Source organism: Anticarsia gemmatalis, chromosome 12 (genome assembly GCF_050436995.1).
Source record: "Anticarsia gemmatalis isolate Benzon Research Colony breed Stoneville strain chromosome 12, ilAntGemm2 primary, whole genome shotgun sequence".
Classification (NCBI taxonomy): domain Eukaryota; kingdom Metazoa; phylum Arthropoda; class Insecta; order Lepidoptera; family Erebidae; genus Anticarsia; species Anticarsia gemmatalis.
Window position 1 is genome coordinate 7117545 of NC_134756.1, and position 24888 is coordinate 7142432.

Consider the following 24888-nt stretch of genomic DNA (forward strand, 5'->3'; position numbering starts at 1 on the left):
ATCGCGTTTCCATAAATTAGGCAAGTTGCCTAATTTTTTAGCGAGTAACTTTCAGCGAGTCTTTCGAATCCTGCGCAGTGTAGACAAAAGACTTCTCCACATGTAAAATTTTCTGATCCACAGCTCAACATTATCCTAAAGATCAAATTGTAGCATAGGTACTGTCTTCACCTGAAGACAGGACGACAGGTTCTACCCACCCAATATGGCACTTGTGCCCTGTTAACTCCCGGATCAAAAAGATATTACACAGAAGTCACTAATAGGTGCCGCCGAAAAACTTAAACAGTTTCGTTTAATCATAATTTTTATTCCGGTTGGAAAGAATTCGGAGGCCGCAATGGCGATGGTCAGTCCGCTTCGATCGCCCGATAGATAAAACAGTCAACTGAGTGTCTTCTGGGTCTACGTTTAGTTAGCTTTCTAAAACACCACATATGTATGTTCAAGTTTTTTGGCGACACCTATTATTATAGCTATCTAAATAATCCAAAACGTATTTTAAAATAGACTATCTGCCAGTTCAAGATAAAACTGTATTTGAAATTAAAATAAATAGAACCAAAAAGAGGGTTCATACAGATATACATTATGTAAAATAAAAAGCCATGCTTACTATTCATTTAATTATTTACTTTTAATAATTATGTTATTTTCATTCATAACTAACAACGATATGAGGGTTATGAAGTATTTAAATTCAGTAAAACAAATATGAAAACAAAATACAAATTTCACTCACTATTAAATTTAATATTATTACAGTAATAAGAAAAATTTTACTTTAAATAATTTATATAATAAGTCATAACTCCATTTCCAACTATGCATTTACGGAAAATTCTCATGTTGTAAATGTGCACGCAAATCGTGAAAGTGAGAATTCAGTGGGATAAAGATTTTTAATAACATCGCTTCAAATATTCAGGTCACTAGTATGTCTTATAACTTTTTACACAGAAGGTCTTAAGAAGCAACGTCGATTACAAAATTCATATTAGATAGATAGACTTAATAAAATACATGTAATATCTAAACTACTGTCTCTTACTGAGTCCGGTGCGGTATCGTGGCGACACAGCGCTCGCCACTCCGCTGTCACCGACACGCGTCACTCAAGAGTCGTACCATAAAGATAATTATAATATATTTACACGAATTATATGGATGTTCCAGCAAATTAATAGCCTTAACGACAAAAACTAAGATCCACTATTATGTGATTTCAAAGCGATGCGCGGAGCGCCTTCTTAAAGTACAATAATTTATAAGTAATACAGGTATAACTATCGCTGAACTCGATCTTTCATCAAGCTGAGAGCCCAGTGAAACTAGAAATAGGGTCGTCTTCACGCCGCTGAACACGCTAGTGAAAGACAGAGTTTAGCTCTCTGACCTGTTAACATGTTGGTACACAATAAATGATACGTTATAATTAATTAATGGTCGGGCCCTGGTTTTGTGTCTAGAAAAATACGGGTGATTAATGTTACATTTACCAGCTAAGCGCGTAAAATTACTTTAGTGAGAATGTAACAGTATTTAAACTGAAATAATGATTAGTAGTTGGGTATTGTTACAAAATTATGTCATGCAAAGCTGATGTCTACAAGTTGGTCCAAAAAAGTTTTAAATATTGTTTTATATGAAGTACAGTGCTTTTCAGCTGCCTTTAATTTGAATATTTATGCCAGGTTTGATTCATTCTAAATAGTGGTGCAATATTACACCGATAAGTTTGTGTTTAGGCTACTTCTACACCATGAAGAAAAGATTTTGTTAGTCTATACTTAAAAGGTTTTAACCTTTTCTAATTTGTAACGGTATTCAAAATCGAAGTGCAAAATGAAATTACTCGAATACTTAAAACTATGACAATGAAATTTTACCATTATTAAACATCGTTCCATAAATGACTACTAATAACCATAGTGTTCTCAATGACAAATTTCATATAATAGAAATATCATTTATTGAATATAGAATACAATATTATCCAAAAACTATGTCGTTATAATTAGGACACCGACAGTGCTATTAAATAGGTACATTACATTTATCCAGCATTGGATAATTTAAAATACACAGCAAAAAAATGTTTCACATAGAAGTTGCCGAAAAAACAAATATATATGTGTAGTACATCTAAAATTTATATCCTCTGAGTTGTTTATACAAATATTCTGAGATATCATATCATTAATATAAATTATCTTGAGAGATCAGTTTACGCTAGTTATAAAAATTTACAATGCGTTCTATGGTTGCAACAAATATTCCGCTTGCTAAGTTTCATCGTTGAAATAACACTAGGCGTACGCTTCGTAAAAGTTTCTCGAGTTAGTGATACTTTCCAACAATAAATACTCTAAATACACTACTGAATATGTCTTCCCTACTGATTACACGGCCCAAGCAAGGTAAGTATCATGTGTCTACCCCTCGATAGGTGATTCAAGTGAAACAAACAGGTGACTAACCTCTCTCTATGATAAAACGTCTCACACCGAGTACATAAAGGCTACAGATATAAGCGAAATCATTAAGATTTAGACTACAGATATAACAGAAACTGACGAGATATTAAAATGTAAATAAAACAAAACAATTTATCCAGACGGTAATTATCTGTCGTTTACTAAATAAACATTCAAACTCAGCATATAAGGTATGTACATAAGGGGACAATTTGAGCTTACAAAAGTACAAAGTAATCACATCGCGACGGTTTAGAATCTACAACGGATTTACCCTTCTTACCGACTACGACAGCTCAAGCTTTATCGACAATTACACTACAGTATCACACGATTACTCGCCGAAAACACCTATTATGCATGTAATTTTCCCGATGGCCAACACGAAAGTAAGTATCACTAGCGGCGGCCGGGCGCCTACGAGCGCGGCTCGGCGCCGGCGCAGCCCGGCGTGGCGGGCGCCTCGGGCTCGGCGCCGCCCGCCTCGGCCGCGCCGCCCGCCGCGCCGCCCGCGCGCGGCTTGAGGAAGTCGTTGAGCGACGGCTGGATGCTCAGCTCGTACTCCGTGAAGTTGAACAGCGGCGGCAGCTGGCGCCCGTTGGGCAGGCGCGCGGCCGGCTCGCGCAGCTCGTCGAAGAAGCTGTGCGCGCAGGCCTGCAGCGGCGACAGGCGCGCGCCCGGCGTGTACTCCAGCAGCCGCGACACCAGCGAGATGGCGTCCGGCGGCGTGCACGCGCGGAACACCTGCGGACCACGACACTGTACCCACTGTACCCGCTGTACCGACACTACCCACTACCCACCTACCGCTATTTACAGGGTTAATGGTTAGAGCACAATCATTGGGTCTCTCGATGAAGTGATTTAGTCGAACCTAGTGGTGAAGAGTAGAGATAATGATCGAGTGCCACGCTGCAAGTTTGTTCCTAAAACATTGCATCCATTATGTTCGTTAAAGAGATTCGTAATAAGTATTGAAATATTGATCACGTCGTTATGTGAGAGAAACAAACTGGACACAGAGTCGCACAGAGTACGAATGCACACTGAACACCAACAAACAAATTGCAGTAAGAAACAGCTTAAACCGATTAGTTATAATGTGGCATTCTGATCAACTCATGCCAAGGCTATTTCGAAAATTCAAAATTATTTACTCCAGATGACTTCATTTTTATTGTCCGAAAGAATTTTTGGGTTCGTTTACTTATTACATTGCAGGTAACTAAATACGATTTAAAATGTAATAAGACATTATAATGAAGGCATCTAGATTCAATATCTTACTCGGATGCGCTGGTGGTCAGTGGCACACTTGGGCGTGGACATACGCTCCAACATGTACTGCAATGACGCGCGCTTTTAATATCTTATTTTACATATCATTACAATCCCTTTGACATTAAAGTGCTGTAGATTGCGTAGGTAAAAAGACAACTTATGAATTTACTGTTATTACGAGTCCTAATATTATAAGATTGCTGTCCAATGCACAATGTTCCATGGGAGAGAGTCGCATAGAGTGGTAATTATAAAATGAACTAGCTGACCCGCGCAACTTCGTTTGCGTGTATCCCGCTACTTCGACAAATACAGTCAACGCACCAACACATATTGGATACTAATTTTCAATTCACAATAACTTCTCTTTCCCTTAACCGCGTTTAAAATATTAAAATGTTTTTTGGTTTCTGTGACTCTTCTTTGATCGCCCCCCCTATCAGTTTTTGGAAAAAATATTTAAGTAATGTACAGATTTTTTTTTGTCTTATATGTATAGATCAAAGTCGTAGTACCTACTTTTTAATATTATTTATTTTTTATGTACCGTTTTTTTAAATTTTTTGTTTTTTTTTTATGTACTTACATACTTTTGTTATATACATCTAACTATTATTTTCTTGTTTACTTTTAAAATTATTTACATTCTACATTTTATTACTTTTACTGCCCCCGCCGCCGCGGCCGGCCCGTACCGTGCCGCAATACTAATATCGTGATATCTCCTAAACTATATGTCTAAATAACACACTGTAAACTGCAAAAATAATCTAAATTAAATGCTCGTGATGATGAACTTACTTATTTTGATAAGGATATATGTATTATTGGTTATATCACCAGTTAAACATCACCCAACGAATTAAATGTTTTTTTATTACAGAAAAGTAGTTTTTGTGACTTAAATAAAAAAGCTGGATATATGTCATCGCGGACTTTTTTGTAGAACTAATAAAGACCAATGTTTTTGCTATACATTGTTCTTACTTGTATCCAACGGTATAAGCGGCGCACGCACAAATGCAATCTTCAATTAGATTTTTTTTCTGACTTCTTGGACATAAATCGCTATAACTCAGCTAATATAGTTTCAATGTATTTCAATTATATATAAAAACCTGTCGGAGAAAATACTCTTTCTATTAGTGAAAACCGCATCAAAATCCGTTGCGTAGTTTTAAAGTTTTATGCATACGAAGGGACTACAGACAAAATGGGCGACTTTGTTTTATACTATGTAGTGATGAAATATCATACTGTGACTGGATTGCTCATATTATGACAAATTTTATAAAAAGTTGCGACACGTAAGACTTGTGAATTTAAAAACAACATTCAATGAAGTTAAAACATTGAAATGAAAGGGATTTGTTGCTTGAATTTTGAAATGCTGCAAATGTCGATGGTACTGGACTCAATGTCGACTAACACAAGAAAATTTAGGAATGAAAATGTCGAAATTGTAGTTATGGACAAGCATGATTTTAATATCTTGGTTTACTTTATATTTTCATTAAAATAGGAATATTATAGTAAAATGAATTCTCTTTACCTTAGCCCATGGGTGGCTCTTGATTTGTGGAAATTTGAATTCTGTGTAATTAGGATTCATCTCTCGAATTTGTTCTCGTGTTGGTGTACCTAGTACCTAGAGGAAAAAAATATACAAACATTAAACAAAGCTCGATAAACGTATAATTTGGATATGGTCTCTATGTCTCACATTGAGATAACAGTAAAATAATTTTAAATAAATAATTCAAAACACATTATTTTTTAAATTATGTGTTTTGAATTTTATGATGAATAAAAGTTACCTTGATGATCTCAACCAGTTGATCAACGCCAGAATCGCCAGGGAATATTGGTTGACCCAATAATAATTCTGCTACTACGCAACCAGCGCTCCATACATCTGCACAAATAGATTACGAGTGTTAAAACCAGTAGAAAATCACCGGATTCATAGTTAGGTTACAAAAAGTACCGAAAATGTACGATGGTAGAGTAGAGATAGTACAAGTTTCGTCGAACCTACATTCCAGCTTACAATAGATGGTTTCGTCCTAAACTTTTAAAAAATAGTGGACTAATTTTACCTATATTACGACAACAGAAGTAATTGGTGTAAATAGATTGAAGCGTGCAATGAAATAACATATGCATCGTTTATCTATCACATGTACAAACAGACTAGGAGGGATCATCTATAACATAGATGATGCTGCTATATTAATATTATGAAACTACAAAAGACAAAGTAATTTGCATTTTTAGGTTTAGAAACCTCCGGATTCTGAGTTCGAAAACATATTTTCGGTTATTGTCATATTGCGCCATAACTTTAAGTTTTTGTTATTTATTAGAAATCTTTGCCATCAGTTCAATGAAATATAACGTTACATTAAAGCGTTATCCTTGTGACTTCACCGCAGTCGGGTAAAAATGTTTATAATACAACAATGGCTCGACAACGCATTGTATCTACAGATATAGAGTTACGATTACCGATATATTTATCTACAGATGTATCAACATGTGATGATAAAATAAAAATACATGTTTGAGCAGCAACTTCATATGTTACTAAGTTAGCATGTGATATCGCTGAAAGAATGTAATAGGACAGATATTATCAAATAAGATCGAAGTTTATTGAGTCGATAACCGTGACAGGGTTTTCACAGCTATGGTGGCGTGAATAAATGACAATAAGGCTTATTGTAGTCAATATCGATCAATGACCATACCGTTTTGCACAAACTACGTTTCGTTATAAAGATACCATAATCAGTCAAACATACTCTGATGCAGATAATATATCCACAATTGTGGATCTATTTTCCTACAATCTAATTATCAGCAGCGATTGACACATACTAAACGCTTTACATCGGTGCATTGTATTATTGTTTTCGTAATCCATTTGACATCATACTGGCGTAAGGTAAACATCAGTAGGTTGTGTTCATCGACGTTCAAGCTAGATCTATGATATGTAGAGCACAATATAATTGTCCTCCTAATGTAATACGCTACACTTGGAGCATTCACCTCGTAAAGAGTTGCACAAAACTAGGATTGTATGAATGATATTGCTTACCGATTTTAGTGGTGTAATCTATGGCGCCAAAAATGAGTTCTGGAGCGCGGTAGTATCGCGAGCAAATATACGAAACATTGGGCTCGCCACGAACGAGGTGCTTTGCCGAGCCGAAATCACACAGTTTGAGTACGCCAGTCTTCGGGTCGAGGAGTAGGTTCTGTGGCTTGATGTCTCGGTGGCAGATGCCCAACGAATGTATGTACGCCAGGCTTCTGAACAACTGGTACATATATAGCTAGAATGGAAAATACATGTTAGTCCATCTGTATTGTTTCTTAGACTTGTGATCTAGTTCAGTATACACACCTTTATAAAACTAATGGGTATGGTTTGTTCATCTTTGGAGTAATGACGTGCCACTTTATACACAGTCTCGGGTATATACTCCAGCACCAAATTCAGGTACACTTCGTCTTTCTGAAATAGAGAGACTCAATTTATAGGTACATTGTAGCGATGTTCACGGCCATAATCTTTCATGTACCTAGCGCGATGCTTTTGTAAATAACAACTTGAAAATTGGCAAACTTCTGTATCATGTCTTCTTATTTAAAGAAAGGTAAAATATTAAGTTCTGCAAGTAACTAAAACGAGAAAATGTGCCTCATCAACAAAATGTTAAGTACATACAAAAAAAACAAAAATCTTCTATATTATTAATATTTTATAAAACTAAATTATGCATAATAAAAAATAGGTAAAAGGAAAAATCTTGTTCTGAGATTTTCCGGAACACAAAAGGGAAAGTTGAAAAATAATTATTAACCGGACAAGTAGATTTCAAAGTTGGCTGTAATCCAAAGGTTCTTGGCTCTAGATTACACAACTGTGATATCCACTGTTGAAAGTCAGACCTTGAACTACACACACGAAAAATATGGTTAGGTGTTTTCTATAATAACTATATACAGTTGAGAATTACAAGACCTTAATAATTAAATCACTGTGTGCACTGAATGCAAAATTTTAATATTTAGTTCAGTTTTACCTTGACTGTTCTCAGTTTTGTTATATGACCTCTCTAGCTATATCTATAAGGCGAGCCAAGGTTAGCATAAATATTTAGTTTTCTACGAGTTTTGATATTAATACCTAATCGATACAGATCCTGACGGATAAAAAAGATGAATCTTTCGAAGAAAGTAATACATAATATAATATAATTACACGGATCAGACAAATCTAAGTGAACACTAGACATAGACATAAATATTGGACCTAACCGATGGATTCTCTAGTTAATTGTAACATTGTTTAAGATTTTTAGTGTGCGTGTATTTTGCGTAAAGAATACTTTGCTGTTTTCACAGGCGAGTGCAAATAAACCACGTACATGGCAATGGAACACTGAAGCTGTCTGTAAGAAAACGAAATGTAACAAGCAAGCAGTAGTTAGAATCATATAAACACAACTTAGATGACGCAATACAGAACAAGTTAAGGATGAGATGATGATGAAGAACATAGTGGGCATCGACCTGTTCAGATGTAAAAGCTCATGGCTGAAAGATTACGGCTCATGACGTGATTAAGACTTGCTCTCAATAAATCATGTATGCACACAACTGTTTGCCGGACTTCCAAGGATACCGAACGATACTTCTTAACCAATCAGACAAATTGATTACATGCAAATCGCACACCAAAAATATTGTTCGGTAGCCACAGTCAGAGTTGGTAGGCCTAATTTGTGCGTTAGCACACTAGCGCAACAATCTAATTGATTCATAAACGTACTGCGACATCAAGAGACTGCATTGCGTTTAACATTGAGCTCACTGCTGCGGGCACTGCCGCCTTCCCCCAAATAAAACACACAAATAATACACCCTTAATAAAGCCAACTAAAATATAACTTTGTCAAATCAAAACACATTATTATCAGACTCGTATATTGAAGAAGGAAGTCTAAAGGAGATATATCATGTTAATATACTAAAGAAGCACGCCAACATCATCTCAATATAAAATAAACACAAATTAAACATAACATCGGTTCACGAATAAGCTTGAAACACCTACGATATCCGAATAAGCTTCAACCATCAACAGACAACTCGTCGAAATGAACAGGCCCAACTAATTTAGACAAGAACATGTTTTATCATCATCGTAGAACCGCCGTGACCAAACGCTACACATACATATAGCATATGAGATATCTCCTTTCTATTTGATAGACCCCTCTAACTGATGGTCTCAACTTTTACAATAAATATGGGCATAGGCTACTAAAATAGAATAAAGATATTTAAAGTATTTTATAAAAAATATTAGACACAGCATATTAATATGGGAACGTTAAATATGTCGAAAACACTCACCTTCTCCCCACTGGAGTAAAAGAAATATTTCAATTTGACAATATTACAATGCTCCAGTCGTCGCATGATTTGAAGCTCTCGGTTCTGTAAAACATCGAAAGTAATGAATTACTTTGCTATATTTACTACTGTAGCAACACAACTGTAAAACTCATTTTTTTAAGTATATTGCAGTCATAACGTGACAGTGTATTATACTCTGAAAGCAATACTAAAGGCGTCATATAAAAAGTATCCTTGACCTTGTAGTCTCACAAGATTGATTTTAGCACTTGATATGCAAAGTTGGAAACCTATTGTACTGTATTATGTCGCAGAGTCTTTGCAAAGGAAAAATACTATGTAAGTATATTAATATGTATCTGGAATATACGATATTGTATTGTATGAAATACATGTTACATAACAGACTCGCCCATGTATAAATAAAGCAACATCTACTCACCTTAAATCTCTTGTCCTGGAGCACCTTTTTGATGGCAATGAGCTCGCCGGTGTCACATAATTTGGCCTGGTAGACGACGCCGAAGCTGCCGTTTCCGATGAGTTTCATGTCAGCATAGCTCACCTCCTGCGGCCGGTCGGGGCCTTGCCCCGGCGTCGCTACCACGGTCGTCACCTTTGAGCCGTCCTTGCCTGAAACATCACCACAACATTGTTTAAAGACAATACGTTTATTACCTTAGCATCTGTGACACCCTATTTGAGAATTAAACACCTTTATTAATCCAGAGTGCTAACTACGAGGAAAATACAAAGATTATATTCTTAAGATATTGCGATAAATTAACCTACATGTATAGGACCACATGGACAGTGGTAGAATGAAAATCTTATAAAAATCGCATCAGGTCTATCCTAAAATATTTTACACTTTGTCCTAAGTCGTAATTTTTTAAATGTAAAAATGATTATTTCCTAATAATTTAAAAGTAATAGAGTATATCAACATTTTCCAGAAGCTAAGTTAACGATATATCAGAATTAAAATTGAACCACAGTAGATTGAATGGCCTCTCTAATGCAATTGAGTAGTGACGTAAACGAATCCATTTCACTGACAGTAAAAAATGGCGTCAGCGAACATATACAATATGTGTTATTTACTTGTAATTTCCCTTAATAAATAAGACTGCGACTGTATGTATAGAACATTCTTATCTGGATAATTTTATGTAATTCGTTAAAACACCATATGCGTTTTGTTACTGGACTAACCTTCACTGACTGAAATGTCTTTTAAACTATATTTCATAATGTATTTTATTTGGCTTTCCATCACATCTATGTGGTAAAAAAATTGTGTTAGAAATTAAAATATACAGAGCTAAACAATTTTTCTAAAATTATACCATTTTTAATAAAGTCATAACCATCTGGATGAGGTTGATGACAAGACTACAGATAATAAAATCGAAGTCTTGAACTATCTAATTAGCGGGCAGACGTACGCAAAAGGGACGTGTACGCGAATGAGCGTATTTACGGCTGTCCAGGAGTGACCACCAGGATGAACGCATGCCACATTTTATTAACGGTCGAACGGGTCGCTTCAGAGTTAAACGAACAAAGTGACTTCTCCACGGGGAAATTAAATATAGTATGTAGATTTAAAATGTACAAAAGTAAGCTAAATGAACGAACTAATGGCAATCGTCGTCGACTTACTATCGTCTAGTGCCACAATGCCAATAAGTGTTATTTATGTAATTAATGCTAGAAATACTTCGTCTTTTATAACCAATTTCCAGACTCATTTTTTATGTTTTATGTACCTAGTCATCGACAAAGATGTGGAAAATTGTTGTAAATTAAATATGTATTCCCTTTTCTCACAGTTCTGTTATAAGGCTTGAATTTCTAACATATAAACTTCTTGTTTTCCTTATCATCTACTCGTAACAGTTAGATTATATTATCAAAGCATCAATTAAGGTCAAACAGTGACGTAATAGAGTATGCCAAACAGATATGGCAAAGTTAATAAAACGCACATTTTGCGTTTACGGTAACCATGCACATCATATCATTAGACTAACCATTATTAACGCAAATGTTTATCTTTAACAAGTACATGGTATCAATAACATTGAAATGTTTACGTTCGAACTCATTAATATGCGAGGAAATCGACATCTATTTTGTTTCATAAAATATGCTACAGTCCGTTGTTACAAACTAAGGCAATCCGTGATTAAATTAACACCAGCTCATTAAAACGTCGTTACTTAGGCACTCTACTTCTTTATGTTCTGATACAATAGCCAACACATTTATAGATCTGTCCCAAAAATACGCCTCGTTTGTATTTAATATTTACCTATAGAGCAATTCTTTTTTTAGACTAAGTGGATGTACAAATTGTGATTAACTATGATAGATGCGAAAGCGCGGGGTTTATATCAATCGCGATTTCGATACGTTGTGTTTTGTATCCCTGAAATTGCAAAATACAACGCGCAAATAAAACTGTTACTGTCTGTATAAATATTGAGCTGTCGTAAAAAAGTTCCAGACACTAGCAAACACTTCGCTTAAATAACTTATGGTTTCGGCGTCTACCAATTACTATAGATACGTTGATCGATACTTATACGTAACATGCTATTCAGTGGACTAACTGCAGTGATTAAAAATTTGTAAGGCCGAGTATGTAAATCACAAAGAACTGTCGTTAAACATAAATGAAGATAGCTAGTGTTTACGTCATTCTATAATTGCATTGAGTAAATGTACTGGGACTGGTGGTAGCAATGGGGAATAGCGATATCAATCATGCCCACCCTGAACTCGGAGCATGTGCTGCCTTGCCGCCACACCCATAGCAACCCTTATTGACGCAAGCCCAATGGCACTCCACCCTTGTTTATCAGCTCTTTATCTAACTACGGCTTTCAATTTATATAAGGTATTATTAGTTCTATTGGAATAGATAATTTTAAGTACACTGCTATTACAATATTTGTCGGATAGTGATGATAAGTTTATTTAAAGCTTCAGCGCCAAATCGGCTGTCCGATTGCTAAAGAGTCACCTGCTAGTTTTAATCTAGCGAAAACCGTTTATGGTTGTTATAAATACGTCAGCGGTGCAAACTGCAATACTTTAATCTTAACAGACATAATATATTACAAAATGGTAACGGTAACGTGGCGTGTTGGTGTGAATTATTTAGAACATGAACATAAATACATTAGAAAGTAAAGACGAAGGTTCGTTCCGCCGCGGTTTACAAGTGCAGACGTTCACGTGTCCACAAACAGGAAGCAATACGGAAAATAATTGAGCGTAGCCGACTATTCCGCAACTAACACCACCAATAACAACACTTTACACAAAACACTTTTTTATTTGCGTCAATAACACTTTTTGTGCCTCAGATAAGGCGTAAGACTTTTTTGACGTTTTAATTGAAACTAAGTCATATTGAGTTCATCGGGTACAATAAAACCATATAAAACACCGATTCACACTCATTATGTTGAGGTAAACAACAATTTACTAAATAAAATAATTTTAGATCAAATTCAATTACTATTAATATTGGCCAACTTCATACAATGCTAGTCATTGGTAGATTGGTAACTATTTGGCAAACTGATTACAACTGATTTTGATCTGCTTTTAAGCTATTAGTCTATTTTCTGGTCTCTCATGTCAATTATAACAAATGAGATGATATGGTCTTCGTTCGAAAAACCATGATGATAATTATAAAGGTTGTTATGAAAACGTGATAAAAAAAATGGAGTATAAATTATGAAAATAACTATGTACACCCTCAACTATCGCAGGCACTTGCCAGAGTGAAAATGATGTAGCATTACATTTAGTTAGTTAGGTATGTGTAGCATGCACCTTTTTTTTCTTAATTCAATTTAAATAATATTACGTCTGGATGGTTAGTCGGAAATGGCCGAGGATCGTGACCGACGTAGGAGTTTAGAGCAGACCTTTGCCTTACAGTGAGAGGTGTTTCGCGTGCTCGAAAGTTTAAAGCTTTGATTTGTTCTCAAATAAGAACTTTGAAAAGCAGCTTGAGTTTACAGTTGTTTTTTTTTTGTAACTGTATTTAAAGTTTTCGTAAAATACCTAGATATAATCAGTTTATTTTCGATGGCCTTAACTAATAATCTGACCTAGGTTTAGGTCACGTTATTAGTTCACAATCATGATAAATTGGTGTTTTTTATTTATGTAAAATAAATTAAATACTCATTTTAAAGTGTTTGTTACATCATGACTATCACATACCTATTATAAAACAAAGCCCCCAGCCGCGTCTGTCTATCTGTCCGCGATAAACGCAAAATCAACTAACGGATTATGATACGGATTTCACCAATAGACTCATTGTTGAAAACGTATTGAAATTCACAAGAAAGGTTTTTGTTCTCGTGTTAAATCACGGTTTATGTTGATCGCGAAAAATAAACTGAAAATCACGAGAGGCCTTCACACACGGATAAAGCCACGAGCAACAGCGTACAGCGGTCATGTACAGCTTGCTATCTATCTATTCTGAACATATAATATGCCAAAGCTGGCTTAATTTGGAAAATCAAATGTTACGAGACGTAAAGTTTAAACACAGGAGTAAAATGCCTGAACGTTAAATATACCACACAAATATATTTAGTTTATTAAACTTTTCCCTTCTATTGTACTAACATCTCCCCTAGCGTACTTCTAGTCTGCAATAAATACATTAAATTAAATCATCAATCAATCAATTAAAAGCATTTCAACTGACAAACCACAGCTTAAGAAAAGATTATTTCTCATCTAAACAATAATAAGGTTAAAGTATTATGTAATATGTAACAAATATTAAACGTACACACAGAATGTAAGTAAATTTAGCAAAAAACTGACTAATTAAGGTAATATGAAAAACCGAATTAGTTTTATACCAAGACAACCCATATAACGATCTACAAACATTACAACACCAACAATCAGGACAAATACAAAAAGAACACAGATCAGAAATGATAAAATGCTAATATTCTTATTTGGTATTTCTGCGATTATCCTCCAATCTTGAGACTACTGATTCTATGACGAAACTACATCAATAGAAGAAAAAATATTAATTATGTGGTGAAATGCTTTAAGTGGTTATAGACAGAGGATTTTCGCTTTAACCAAAGGTGATATGAGAGTGAAAATTCTAACAGATTCAGTGGCACTACAGCCGAACTAATGTGCACCAAATCTAGCACTTACGATGCGAGGAGGTAGCCTTCTTTTCTGGAGCCAGCTCGGTCTTTTTAGGAGTATCCACGTCGCCTGCGCGTCGCAGCAAAACACAAAAGCAGCATTAGAACATTGATGGTGAACACACATGTTGATGGCAAAGGTACATTTATCACAAATAGTGTGCAATAGGTACTGGGCGTGACGAACACAAACGATGACCGATTAAGGGGCCATTAATTAACAATTTGACATCAAGACCATAATATGTACACTCACTGATGGTACGCCGTAGTTTTTTACAAAAAGAAGAGAGACGATCACGGGCGCGGCTTAACTGACCACTTTTTTCAGTATCAAGTAATCGAAGTAGTGAAGGTTCGGAGCGCGCGGCCACCTCTCCAACGGGGCGCAAAGCCACCGTGGCGGGACCCTCGGAAACTCCTAAGTTGTCGAAGCATACCGGCCCTGCGGAACACTCCAGTTTGGCAGAGGATCGCACGCGAGCGCGCCTTGTGTCAGACTGGCGGACGGACGCGCGGGGACTAAACCGCCGCCCCGCCCCGTAGAGGTCGACCCTCCTAACAAGACACTTGGTTTTAATTCAAACTTTGCGACTAAATACTATTCTGACAATACTACCCCTAGGACGAATAAGATCACGCTGATTGTTATTTTATCCCTTATGGATTGTTCGTAAGAAACTGTATGACACATTGTCAAGGCAAGTTTATGCATTGCATAAATTAAAAAACGTTTAATGTTAAGATTTTTATAAAATCAGTATTTTATAAAATCAATAATTACTGCGTTAAGTACCAATAAAATACTACAAAAAGTACGTAGGTAAATTGATTCACATGAGATTTATAAACGATTCATTTACATTTCGTGGACCCTATGAATAGACTATTGTCGTATTCATACTCTATCATTCTAACATCGCATGCGAGCGTGCCTACCTTTTTATACAAATGGTGATAATTTAAATGTGACGAGCATAGCTTTAAATGACTATGTACATAAATAACAACTGGTAACCAGTTCAAGCTATCTAAACTCACCTGAGCTAAACGACAAGGTACATATAAAAGTATGATGATTACGATAAATAAAGCTCAGTTCGTGTCTAGGAGCCAGCAGTCTAAGTAGCGTATCTATACGGCAGTGTTGGGCAAAATTTAGTTTGATTGATGATTAAGATTAAATTATTTAGTCATGACTAATGAATAATGACTAAAAAAATTCAATCATGAGTCGTGATTGATGATTAATTAGTGTTAGTGTTAGTTATTCAATCATGACTAAAATTTTAATGACTAAAAATAATAGTTAAATAAAACTAAGCTTTTCAAGTCTACGTTCCATGAATGTTGATTTGTTAATCACAGGTTTTTAATTAAAGCTAGTTTTACAACAGAATCAGTTAATTTTTTTTTTAATTTACACAGGTACACATTTGCAAAAATAAGTTCGGGCTAATTTAGTTTAAAATAATTTAAATTGCTTTTTAAAACTACGCGTTTTGAAAATCAAATTTTATAAATAATGGAATTATCTTCTTTCAGTCCACTTAATGTGGTGATCAGTTATAGTTTTATAGATGTGTTCAATTAAACTAAAATTATGTCACCTGAATTATTTTTTTTAGTTTAATCATCATACAAAAATACAATAAATTAGTCATCAGTCATTTAATCATTAAATGATTGATGACTAATTTATTTAATCATGATTATGATTATTATTTTTACTCATGATTAATTCAATCATGACTAAATAATTCATGACTAAATTAGTCATGACTAATCAATTGATTGAAAAAATTAGTTGATTGACCCAACACTGCTATACGGGTTACGTTAGTTATATTTATAATAAATCATTTAAAGAATAATTTAAATAATATATAAAGTATCAGCAATATTTTAAAATCCAGGAGAGTTTCTAAAAAAAATATGTTTCATTTAATCGCCTTTAATTTAATCTTATATTCGTTTAAGTATTTAGTATTTTTGTTTATATATTTTAAACATTTTACGCGACTTTGCTCCTATATTAAAATTTGTATTTATTTCCGCGCTCCAGAAGCAAAAGATCTTACGTTCCTAGATGGCACAAACTGTAAGCGGCACCAATGTATGATTCTACTAATTGACTAATTGATGGGAATGGTCGATATGTTGCCAGATATCTAACCATTTTCATTAAATATTATTAGTTTGGCTGAGGACAAGTAATTACTTTTAATTCAGAGAACGCGCAAGTATGAAGAAAACTTTTCTTTCATATTTGTTCTAGAAGACCATTTTTACACATTATAAAAGTGGGCGAATACGATCTTCTATGTCGTTATCACTACGACCGGTAGATACATAGGTACAGACGCTAATATAATTATAGATTGTCATGGACTCGCAGCAATTGGATTAGAACTTTCGGGGGAGTTTGTTGGGTTCTCGGCACGTGAAGAGCCTCGAGACAACGCACATCGCTTGATACGTTTTCATTACAATTAGACTATTAGTGGCATATAGCTCAAAATAGTGGCAATGGTTTTATAGTTAGGGAAATTACTAAAATGACATAATTTTAAATTCTCTGTATCAAGGTCCATTACATTAAAACATTGTGAAACCAATAATTGTAATTTATAAAAACGTTAACCTTTAGCTCAAGTTGGAGAAAGTAAATTATCAAGAGTTTAAAATAAAAACCCAGAACACGAAAGTACAACAGTATCATAATTTTCAGTAAAAAGTATAATATGTTCATCTAATAGGTACAATGATGCTGTAAAAGATGTTGCAGACACGTCATCGCATGTGCAGTTGTTGGCATTTCAATTACGCACATGTAGTGTGGTGCATAACACCATTGTTCTTGTAAAGCGACACCGTGTTTGCGGTTCTCTACGCTTAACGCGCACGCTCGCAGTCTCTGAATTCGACCAAGGCCCTATTGTCGCAAGAGACTAACCGCAGATAATGGGGGAACCGGTCGCGCTAGCTCTATGACGCATCGCTCACCTTAGAAAATGCGCCTTCGTGTTACTTAACTCTCTCTCTCTCTCTCACACTAAACTCGTCGTGTGTGACCTAGGTCTCATCAGGTGATTACATAATGATAAATTCATGATATCGTTATAGAGATTTTTTTTGTTTATACCTCCAAGGTATGGTAAAGTAAATGTTTTTTTGTAAAAACAAAATACCTACTTATAGAAGAGTCTTATCGAAAGGATGATGCTGCAGAAGATTGCATTGTAAATGAAATGATGCTTTATAAAATTATGCGCAATATATTTTAGTCTATAAGTACGATAGCATATTTAAAAAAATATCAAAGCAAGCTTCGGGAAGGAGCTGATTAATTTTAAATAGAATTAAGCGCAATGACATGTTAATCCACCCATAAATGAATTTAAAGATATTGATTTTTTAATAAAAATTAGGTATATCGTCATCACTCTCATGGTGACCATTCGTCTACAATGTAATGGGGGTTCAAATTGAGTCAGATCTATCTTACAACGTGTTACACTTTGTAACATTTCATAAGTAGGTACCTGAGAAAAATACAAACCTTACGTTGCATTTCCACCAGAGACCTGTACAGTATTTAGGTGGTGCCACAAATACCAATCAACATTATATACAATCCTATTGGTGGAGTCTTGTAACACTCGTATTACGACAGGTTAAAGGATCTTAGATAGTTACATTGCAAGTCAGTGAGCCGGCATTGTAATGCTCAAATTACGAATGCTTCCCGTGACTCACGGGCCGTGAGGGATCTAACTAGCAGGTGTTAAAATTATAAAACAGTATTTAATTACTTACTAAATACACTAGACGGTAAAGGATTGATAGTGCTTATAAATTTTGCAATCAGAATAAATTATGCAAATCCAATGTTAATGCATATCGCTACTGAGCTGTTGCCGGGCTGCATTCATGTGTAATATTAAAGCATCGGTGTCTATCACAATCATAGTTTTCAAGGGTACAAATTTAATAGAACCTTCCCTTCCAGCACACCTATTCTAATCTTGTCAGACATCGTTTCAAAAGGTATGGATTTAAGGAGTTTTTAGGGAGGTTGAGAATCACAGAGATTAAAGTCCATAAATATTTTTTTGTCATTTGCACTCAGTGGCTAAATGAAGGGTGCTTTAAGTGAGGGTCCTATTTTCCCAAGATATGGCCCGATATTTGTAGTATCCCTATAATGTACTTATTTAAAATTAATTAATTTTTGCTTTGGTGACAATATGAAAATCGCTCCGAAATTTAGACAGGACCTTTTCGAACTATAAGTTTTGGACTTGATTGCTAGAACTAGGCCTGAATTGCTATATTGAAGAAATGAAAAAAATATACTCAGGTGAAGCAGTACAATATATTTTAAGAGCACTAGGGTTTACCAGGAGGAGCACCAGTAACTTGTCGAGGTTACGTGTGTATTCGAAATACTTATCCCCTGCTGGTACAGATAAGGAAGACATCGTGAAACCTTCAACCTTACATACCTAAAAAGTCTCTCCCGCTCCCAAGCCATACTTGGCCAGCGTAGTGGATTCCTAATAGTAGGTATTTCTTAATGCAGGGAATGTCATCGTACTTTTAAACCTTATATAAATAAATATTGTAATTAGCTAAACTACAAGTTGTTTTAGACACTTTTCAAACACTGTGTAATAATGTTTTTACTCTCTCTACCCTCTTTAATACTTACACGTGTTTAACGACCGTAGCATATAAAAACGGCATAGCACTTAATCCAGACCTTAGAAGAATACATCCAAGCAGAATACACATTCACACAAAAATTACACATTTAATTAAATGCTTGAACTATTCCTGAAGCTGTTGTACTCGTAACTTTAGAAGTAAACAAAAAATATGGGCACTAGTTAAGAGGAAAGGTGTGGCTCAGGCTTTCGTTCATAAAAAAGTAAGACGACGTGTTTCTAATAATAAATTAGTGATTTATCTGGCCGGATAATTCTGGGCGGATTTCCAAGGCAAGGCATGGTTATGACGCTTGTGTTGTCGCAGTTTAACACCTAGAATAAGGAAAATAGTTGTTGGGGTTACAGTGATAGTATTTTTTCCGAAAATGATTTAGCGGACATGGTATTAAGACTTAGTTGCGCACCTAGGATTAGGAAACAGTCTTGATTGCAAACGTAATTATAATACTCGGAGCGTAATGCGTGCGCCGGTAACAATAAGCGACGGTATGCACAAAGGATATGCGTGACTCTCATATTTGAACGAATACGTACGTTTGGTGTTACTAAATTATGCAGAATTATTGCTTACTCCAATAATGCGGAATAGTCTTTAGTATAACGTTAAGTATTTATCTTATCAGAATATGAGAAATGTTATGAGTCTTATGACGTATATAATAAGTTCAATAAATATTGTAATCGTAAAATTTTACCTTCACAGTTTATCGACAACGGGAAAAATTAAACAATTGCTTATAAATCATCATAAACTACTGAACAACCATATAATAACTTGTATAAAACTCAAACTATTTCAGACACTTTCTACGTTTCATGAATATAAAGTTAACGGATAATAGCGCTCGGACCACATCATCACAGAAGCCAATTTCACTTACGAATGACCTTTATCTTCTACACTATGAATGTCTATTACGCTATTATTCGATCTGTTGGGTTTTAACCCAGACAGGATTTGGATGATTACTAGATGGTGTTATTTTAGTTTGATTTAATTAAATAGGCAGGTAATAACCCAAACTGCGTGTGCATGTATTTTATTAATGTCGCCGAATCGTGATGTAGAGTTCTAGCAAATGCATTGATCTTTTGTGATAAAACCAAATCGTTTGGTCAAGAAAATTATGAAATTGCCAAGGTGTTTCGACTACAAGCAATACACTTAAAGATAACAAGATATTCTTATTATCAGCATATCAAGAACTACATCTCACGCGTACCAAACTTTAAAGATATTATTTCGAAGGTTGTATTATTAAGATCAATCAGTTTTTACGATATTATGTAGTTTTAGCGATAAGTAAGTTACCTACCAGTTTTTTTCACAACAAACGTGGACGGTTCCGCTGATTTTGCTTTGCTATGCCTATTATCAGGGTCAGCATTGACCGTGTAAGTACCTCGACGTCGTAACATTATTTTTATATAGTTGTCTACACAACAAAAGGTCTCGCTCAAGTAACACTGCACAGATTACTATCATACTCATTGACCTCTCCACGGAAATATCTGGATACGTATCACATTATGTTCCACAAATCTGTACTGTATATTTCTCACACTTATTCACTGTATATTTGACACGCACACTTTAGTGACGAACAGAACGACAGATTGTTTTCAAATTACTCGCGTACCGGATAGCTGCCGCAACGGCGAACCGCTGACGAAGTGGGTTAACGAACCAATTGGTAATTTTGCAACATGCACCGGCTCTGGCGACTACGTCGGTCGACTGTGACCGGACCGCTGAGCGAAAGGCAACTCGAAAACCGAGAGTGCGTTGGCACGGTTCTTCCGCGAATGACAGGATGGTGCGGTCATGCCGACCGCGAGATAGTGAGATCGACGACAGTCACTGATAACGCGAGCGATAACCGTCAACAATATACTAATACTCAATAAACTAAACATGTTAAACAAATGCTAATAAACATATCATCAGCTATGTATATAGGGAAATGTTATACAAATGAAAGACTAAGCAGCCTACCAAGTCTTGCCAGAAACGTTATTTTTGTATGTATACACAATTAAGTTAGGTAACATAGCAGTGAGATTACTTTAGAGAAAAGTACAGCTATCAATCAAATTTGTGTTGCTATGATGTTATTCAAAATGTGAGATGACTTTACGCCGTTTTTAAGAAGAGAAGAGAGTTCTTTTTTCATACTTTTGCTGTGTCTGTCTAACTATTGATTATACAGTAATGGGGAACTGGAATGACAGACCCAAGCCTCATACATCACCATAGCAATAAATATATATATATATTTTTAATAAGGTGCCTATATCCTATATCTCTAAGCAAATATTATAACAATTAAAAACAATGGAAATTGCTCTCTAATGAGAATAATAGGACTATAAATTAACTAATTGACCTGTCCACCTACACTCACTTGTTATTTACTTATTTCAGAAAAAAGAAGCCAATCCAGGTACATTACTTTTTCATTAAGTCAATTATTCATAGTATGGTAAGTGGTCTACCGACTGGTGCAGTATCATCAGGTCTAGCGCACAACTGGCTTCAAGCACCTCAGATTCATTAAGTACCTAGGAATATTTCTATAGATGGAAGAATCATTATCAGTTCCTCAGTTTAAGAGACCATTCAATACACTTACAAAAATCCAATCTTTCCTCATTAGTGTAGATTAAGAAGTGCAGATTGCCTATAATTATGTAGTAACAATTATTTGAACGGATTAAAGATTGTCCTTATGTTATTAATCAAAACTATGCTTTGTGTTAACTTATTCCTGTGACCTTCTACACTTTAAATGTGGATATTATTATTATTATTAAAATTGTGTATATTTCCCTCAACCTGCATGGATAACACACCCACATGCGTCTCACACCAGCATGCATGGAAACTTGGGTATATAGACAAATCTGTATCATACAACTACCAATACCATGTACTATTAGATACTTGTATCTTTCTATGTGAGTATTAATATAATTATGTAAAACTATAGGTTAAAGTCAGTAAATTACCTAGTTTTGGCCAAAATTTACTTTACCAGACCATACTATCATAAGAGGGTGAGAGATATTTAGAGTTACATTAGTGTAGAGTATTACAATTGAGTTAAAATATCTGACCAAATAGAGAAAAACACATGATTTGGGTCAATCCTCCAACAAGCCAAACTCTTACCAGTTCAAAACCAAAACCCAAGATTTGCCATGCACAGTTTAATTTTAATTTAGAAAAATGTAGGTAATATCTAGGTAACTATTCTGCCTATAATATGATTAAAGCTATTTAGATAATATACATATGTTTTAACTTCTCTCAATAAGTATTACCACAACCAGTTAGTTAGGCATTATATCCACTAGATATTCTATCCCCAAAACAGATAAAACAAAGGAAATTAACAAAAAATCTAGATATTATCTAGGTTTACATTTTATATTGAAACTGTCAAGTTGCAAAACCAGTGCCATCAATTAAAATGAAATTAAGTGAATAATAATTTTTGGGTAGCAACAACTATGTTATTAGGTGTCATCTGACAACATGCAAAGAGGAAGTAGGTATTTTGTATGAGATATTATAGGAATGCACAAGTTGAAAAGACCAGGCTCATATTTTTTCAGATATGTTTAAAATACTCCATATTTTTGTTTATTAGCCTTAAAAATACTATTTATAGCTCCTTAATAAATTACCTTTTGTAATACTACTGATCAAAAAACCACATAGGTACCTAAGAAATTAAAATTTATTCAGCTGTAATTTTATGATGTAGAATGCCAGTATCACATGTTCTCTTCATAATTTATGACATTTATTTTGACCACAATCCGGTGGATTAGAATAAAAGACAAAAGATAAAGATATGCAGTCAATTAAAACATTTTGTTAATGTTCATAGATGACAGTCAAAATACTTTGTTACATGCATGCCAGCAAAGCTGTTTTTCATTGTTATATGTTATGATTATTCAGTATTTCCTCCTTGACAACAAAATATTATAAGACCCATAGTGTAATTAAATTAAAATCACATGTAATTTGATAATGGTAATGTATATTTTTTTCTCTATAATTTCGTCGAGACTAATAATTATAATTAGTCTTTAGCTAAATTAATTAAATCCATGGATTCATCATTCATAGGCTTGCCTCTCTGTCTATCTGCCCATCACCAAGAAGAGAGCAACCTGTGATTTTGTCGTCCGCAAGGAGGGGAATAATTTAATGCGTAATTCCTCTAGGCAATTAATGGTTTACCACAAAAAACACCCTAATTTATTACGTCATGATAGATAGCAAGTAACCTCAAAGACTCATTAGTAATTTCAGCTAAATATGAGCTGCCATAAACTGGGCGACATCGCGTGACAGATCAAAGTGACTGAAGTTGAAAAACGAGAACAATAATTATCACAAAATAACTGAGAGATAATCTTGAATACGACGCATTTCTCCTCGATAGATATTTTGACACGATTTAGCTGTCACACGACAGGCTTATGTGGCAAGACCTAAGCACCGCCTGTGGCCATTTTTGAAATACTGCAGACATAAAACGCTGCCGATATTGATTAATTTACAAATTTTCGAAAATTACATGGCTAGAAGTTGAATTGTGGCAGTTTGCAGCCATTTTTAAAATTGTCAGTATCGAAATACGTCACAGGCGTAAGAAATCACGATGGCCGACAAAAGAATGGTTAGGTGGTAGGTACTTACTACTGATTTTTACGCCTCCAAGAGGTGGTTTCGGTGGTTGATTATCGAAAGTCTTTCGAACGGATTTGCTGCCCTCGGCGAATGACGTGGTCCTAGGGCGTCCGCTCATTATTATAGGTATAAAATAAACGGCCTTAGAATCCTGAACTTCATAGATGCTTCACATTTCTCGTTACCACCCTTGCACTCGCACTGAACTCACTTTGCCGACGAAATACAAGATAATGATGGTATAGTCAAAACAATATCACTAAGATACAATAGAAATCAAAATAAGACTGTCTTAGTACGGTTTTACAATATCATTTTGTTAATTTTTCAAAATTTACATCACTAAAGTGTACGACAGATTTTAGTTTCTTCAGACTTGTACTCGCTCGTTCGGCAACTTTCGGCATTCACTCGGGCCTTCGATCACTGAACGCACGAAGATGACGTCACGTAAACGCTTCATAGCGCCATCTGTTTTTATTTAGCATTTCTGTCAAAAGCTGACACGGTAAAACAGTTCCCAAATACAGATTATACCAGCTATAAAGTCAGACATGGACATTCCCGATAGTGTAGTTGATATAAAAACTAAGTCAGGGTATTTTTGTTCATAGATCACCTGGGCCTTATTACGGCACCAGCTCACACAGCACAATAATCAACAATAATTGTGTTTAAAAAATATGTCAATAATTTTTCAGCTGTTATCATAATTCGAAATTTGGGTAATAAAATAAAATTGTAAAGCTCACTTTGTTATCGAATATCGATAGCCTAATAGACTTATTATCTAAATACAAACGAATTAGGGACGGCCAGGATAAACCACAGAATAGTTATCTATCTACTTGGGATTTATAACAGACCTCATTAAATTATTCATTCCTAATGACATCGAGAACTTACTACGCATATTATCTCTTACCAGCGAACGCCACAATAATAATTGTTTCGGCATAACCAGAAGCTCGATTACTTTTGTAAAACAACCCTTAATGCGATTCAATTAAGTGATTTTTAATGAAATATTTGTATGA

The 24888-nt window shown here is 35.0% G+C and overlaps 1 protein-coding gene across 8 annotated transcripts; it reads right to left on the reverse strand.

Moving 5' to 3' along the window:
• Positions 1-612: 612 nt before the first annotated feature.
• LOC142977256 (protein kinase shaggy-like) lies at positions 613-24289 on the reverse strand. 8 transcript variants are annotated; one of them, XM_076121031.1, is made up of 10 exons: positions 23861-24289; positions 14418-14480; positions 9634-9824; positions 9189-9272; positions 8602-8661; positions 7171-7281; positions 6862-7099; positions 5576-5673; positions 5311-5406; positions 613-3221 (listed from the first exon to the last, which is right to left on the reverse strand). In XM_076121031.1, the coding sequence occupies exons 1-10, from the start codon at positions 23967-23969 to the stop codon at positions 2895-2897; spliced, it is 1377 nt and encodes a 458-aa protein (XP_075977146.1). In that variant the 5' UTR covers positions 23970-24289; the 3' UTR covers positions 613-2894. The 8 variants fall into 8 exon arrangements, with proteins under 8 accessions (XP_075977146.1, XP_075977153.1, XP_075977148.1 ...); XM_076121038.1 differs by lacking the exon at positions 23861-24289 and adding an exon at positions 14667-14918; XM_076121033.1 differs by lacking the exon at positions 14418-14480 and having other exon boundaries at positions 23861-24287.
• Between the last annotated feature and the right edge of the window lie 599 nt (positions 24290-24888).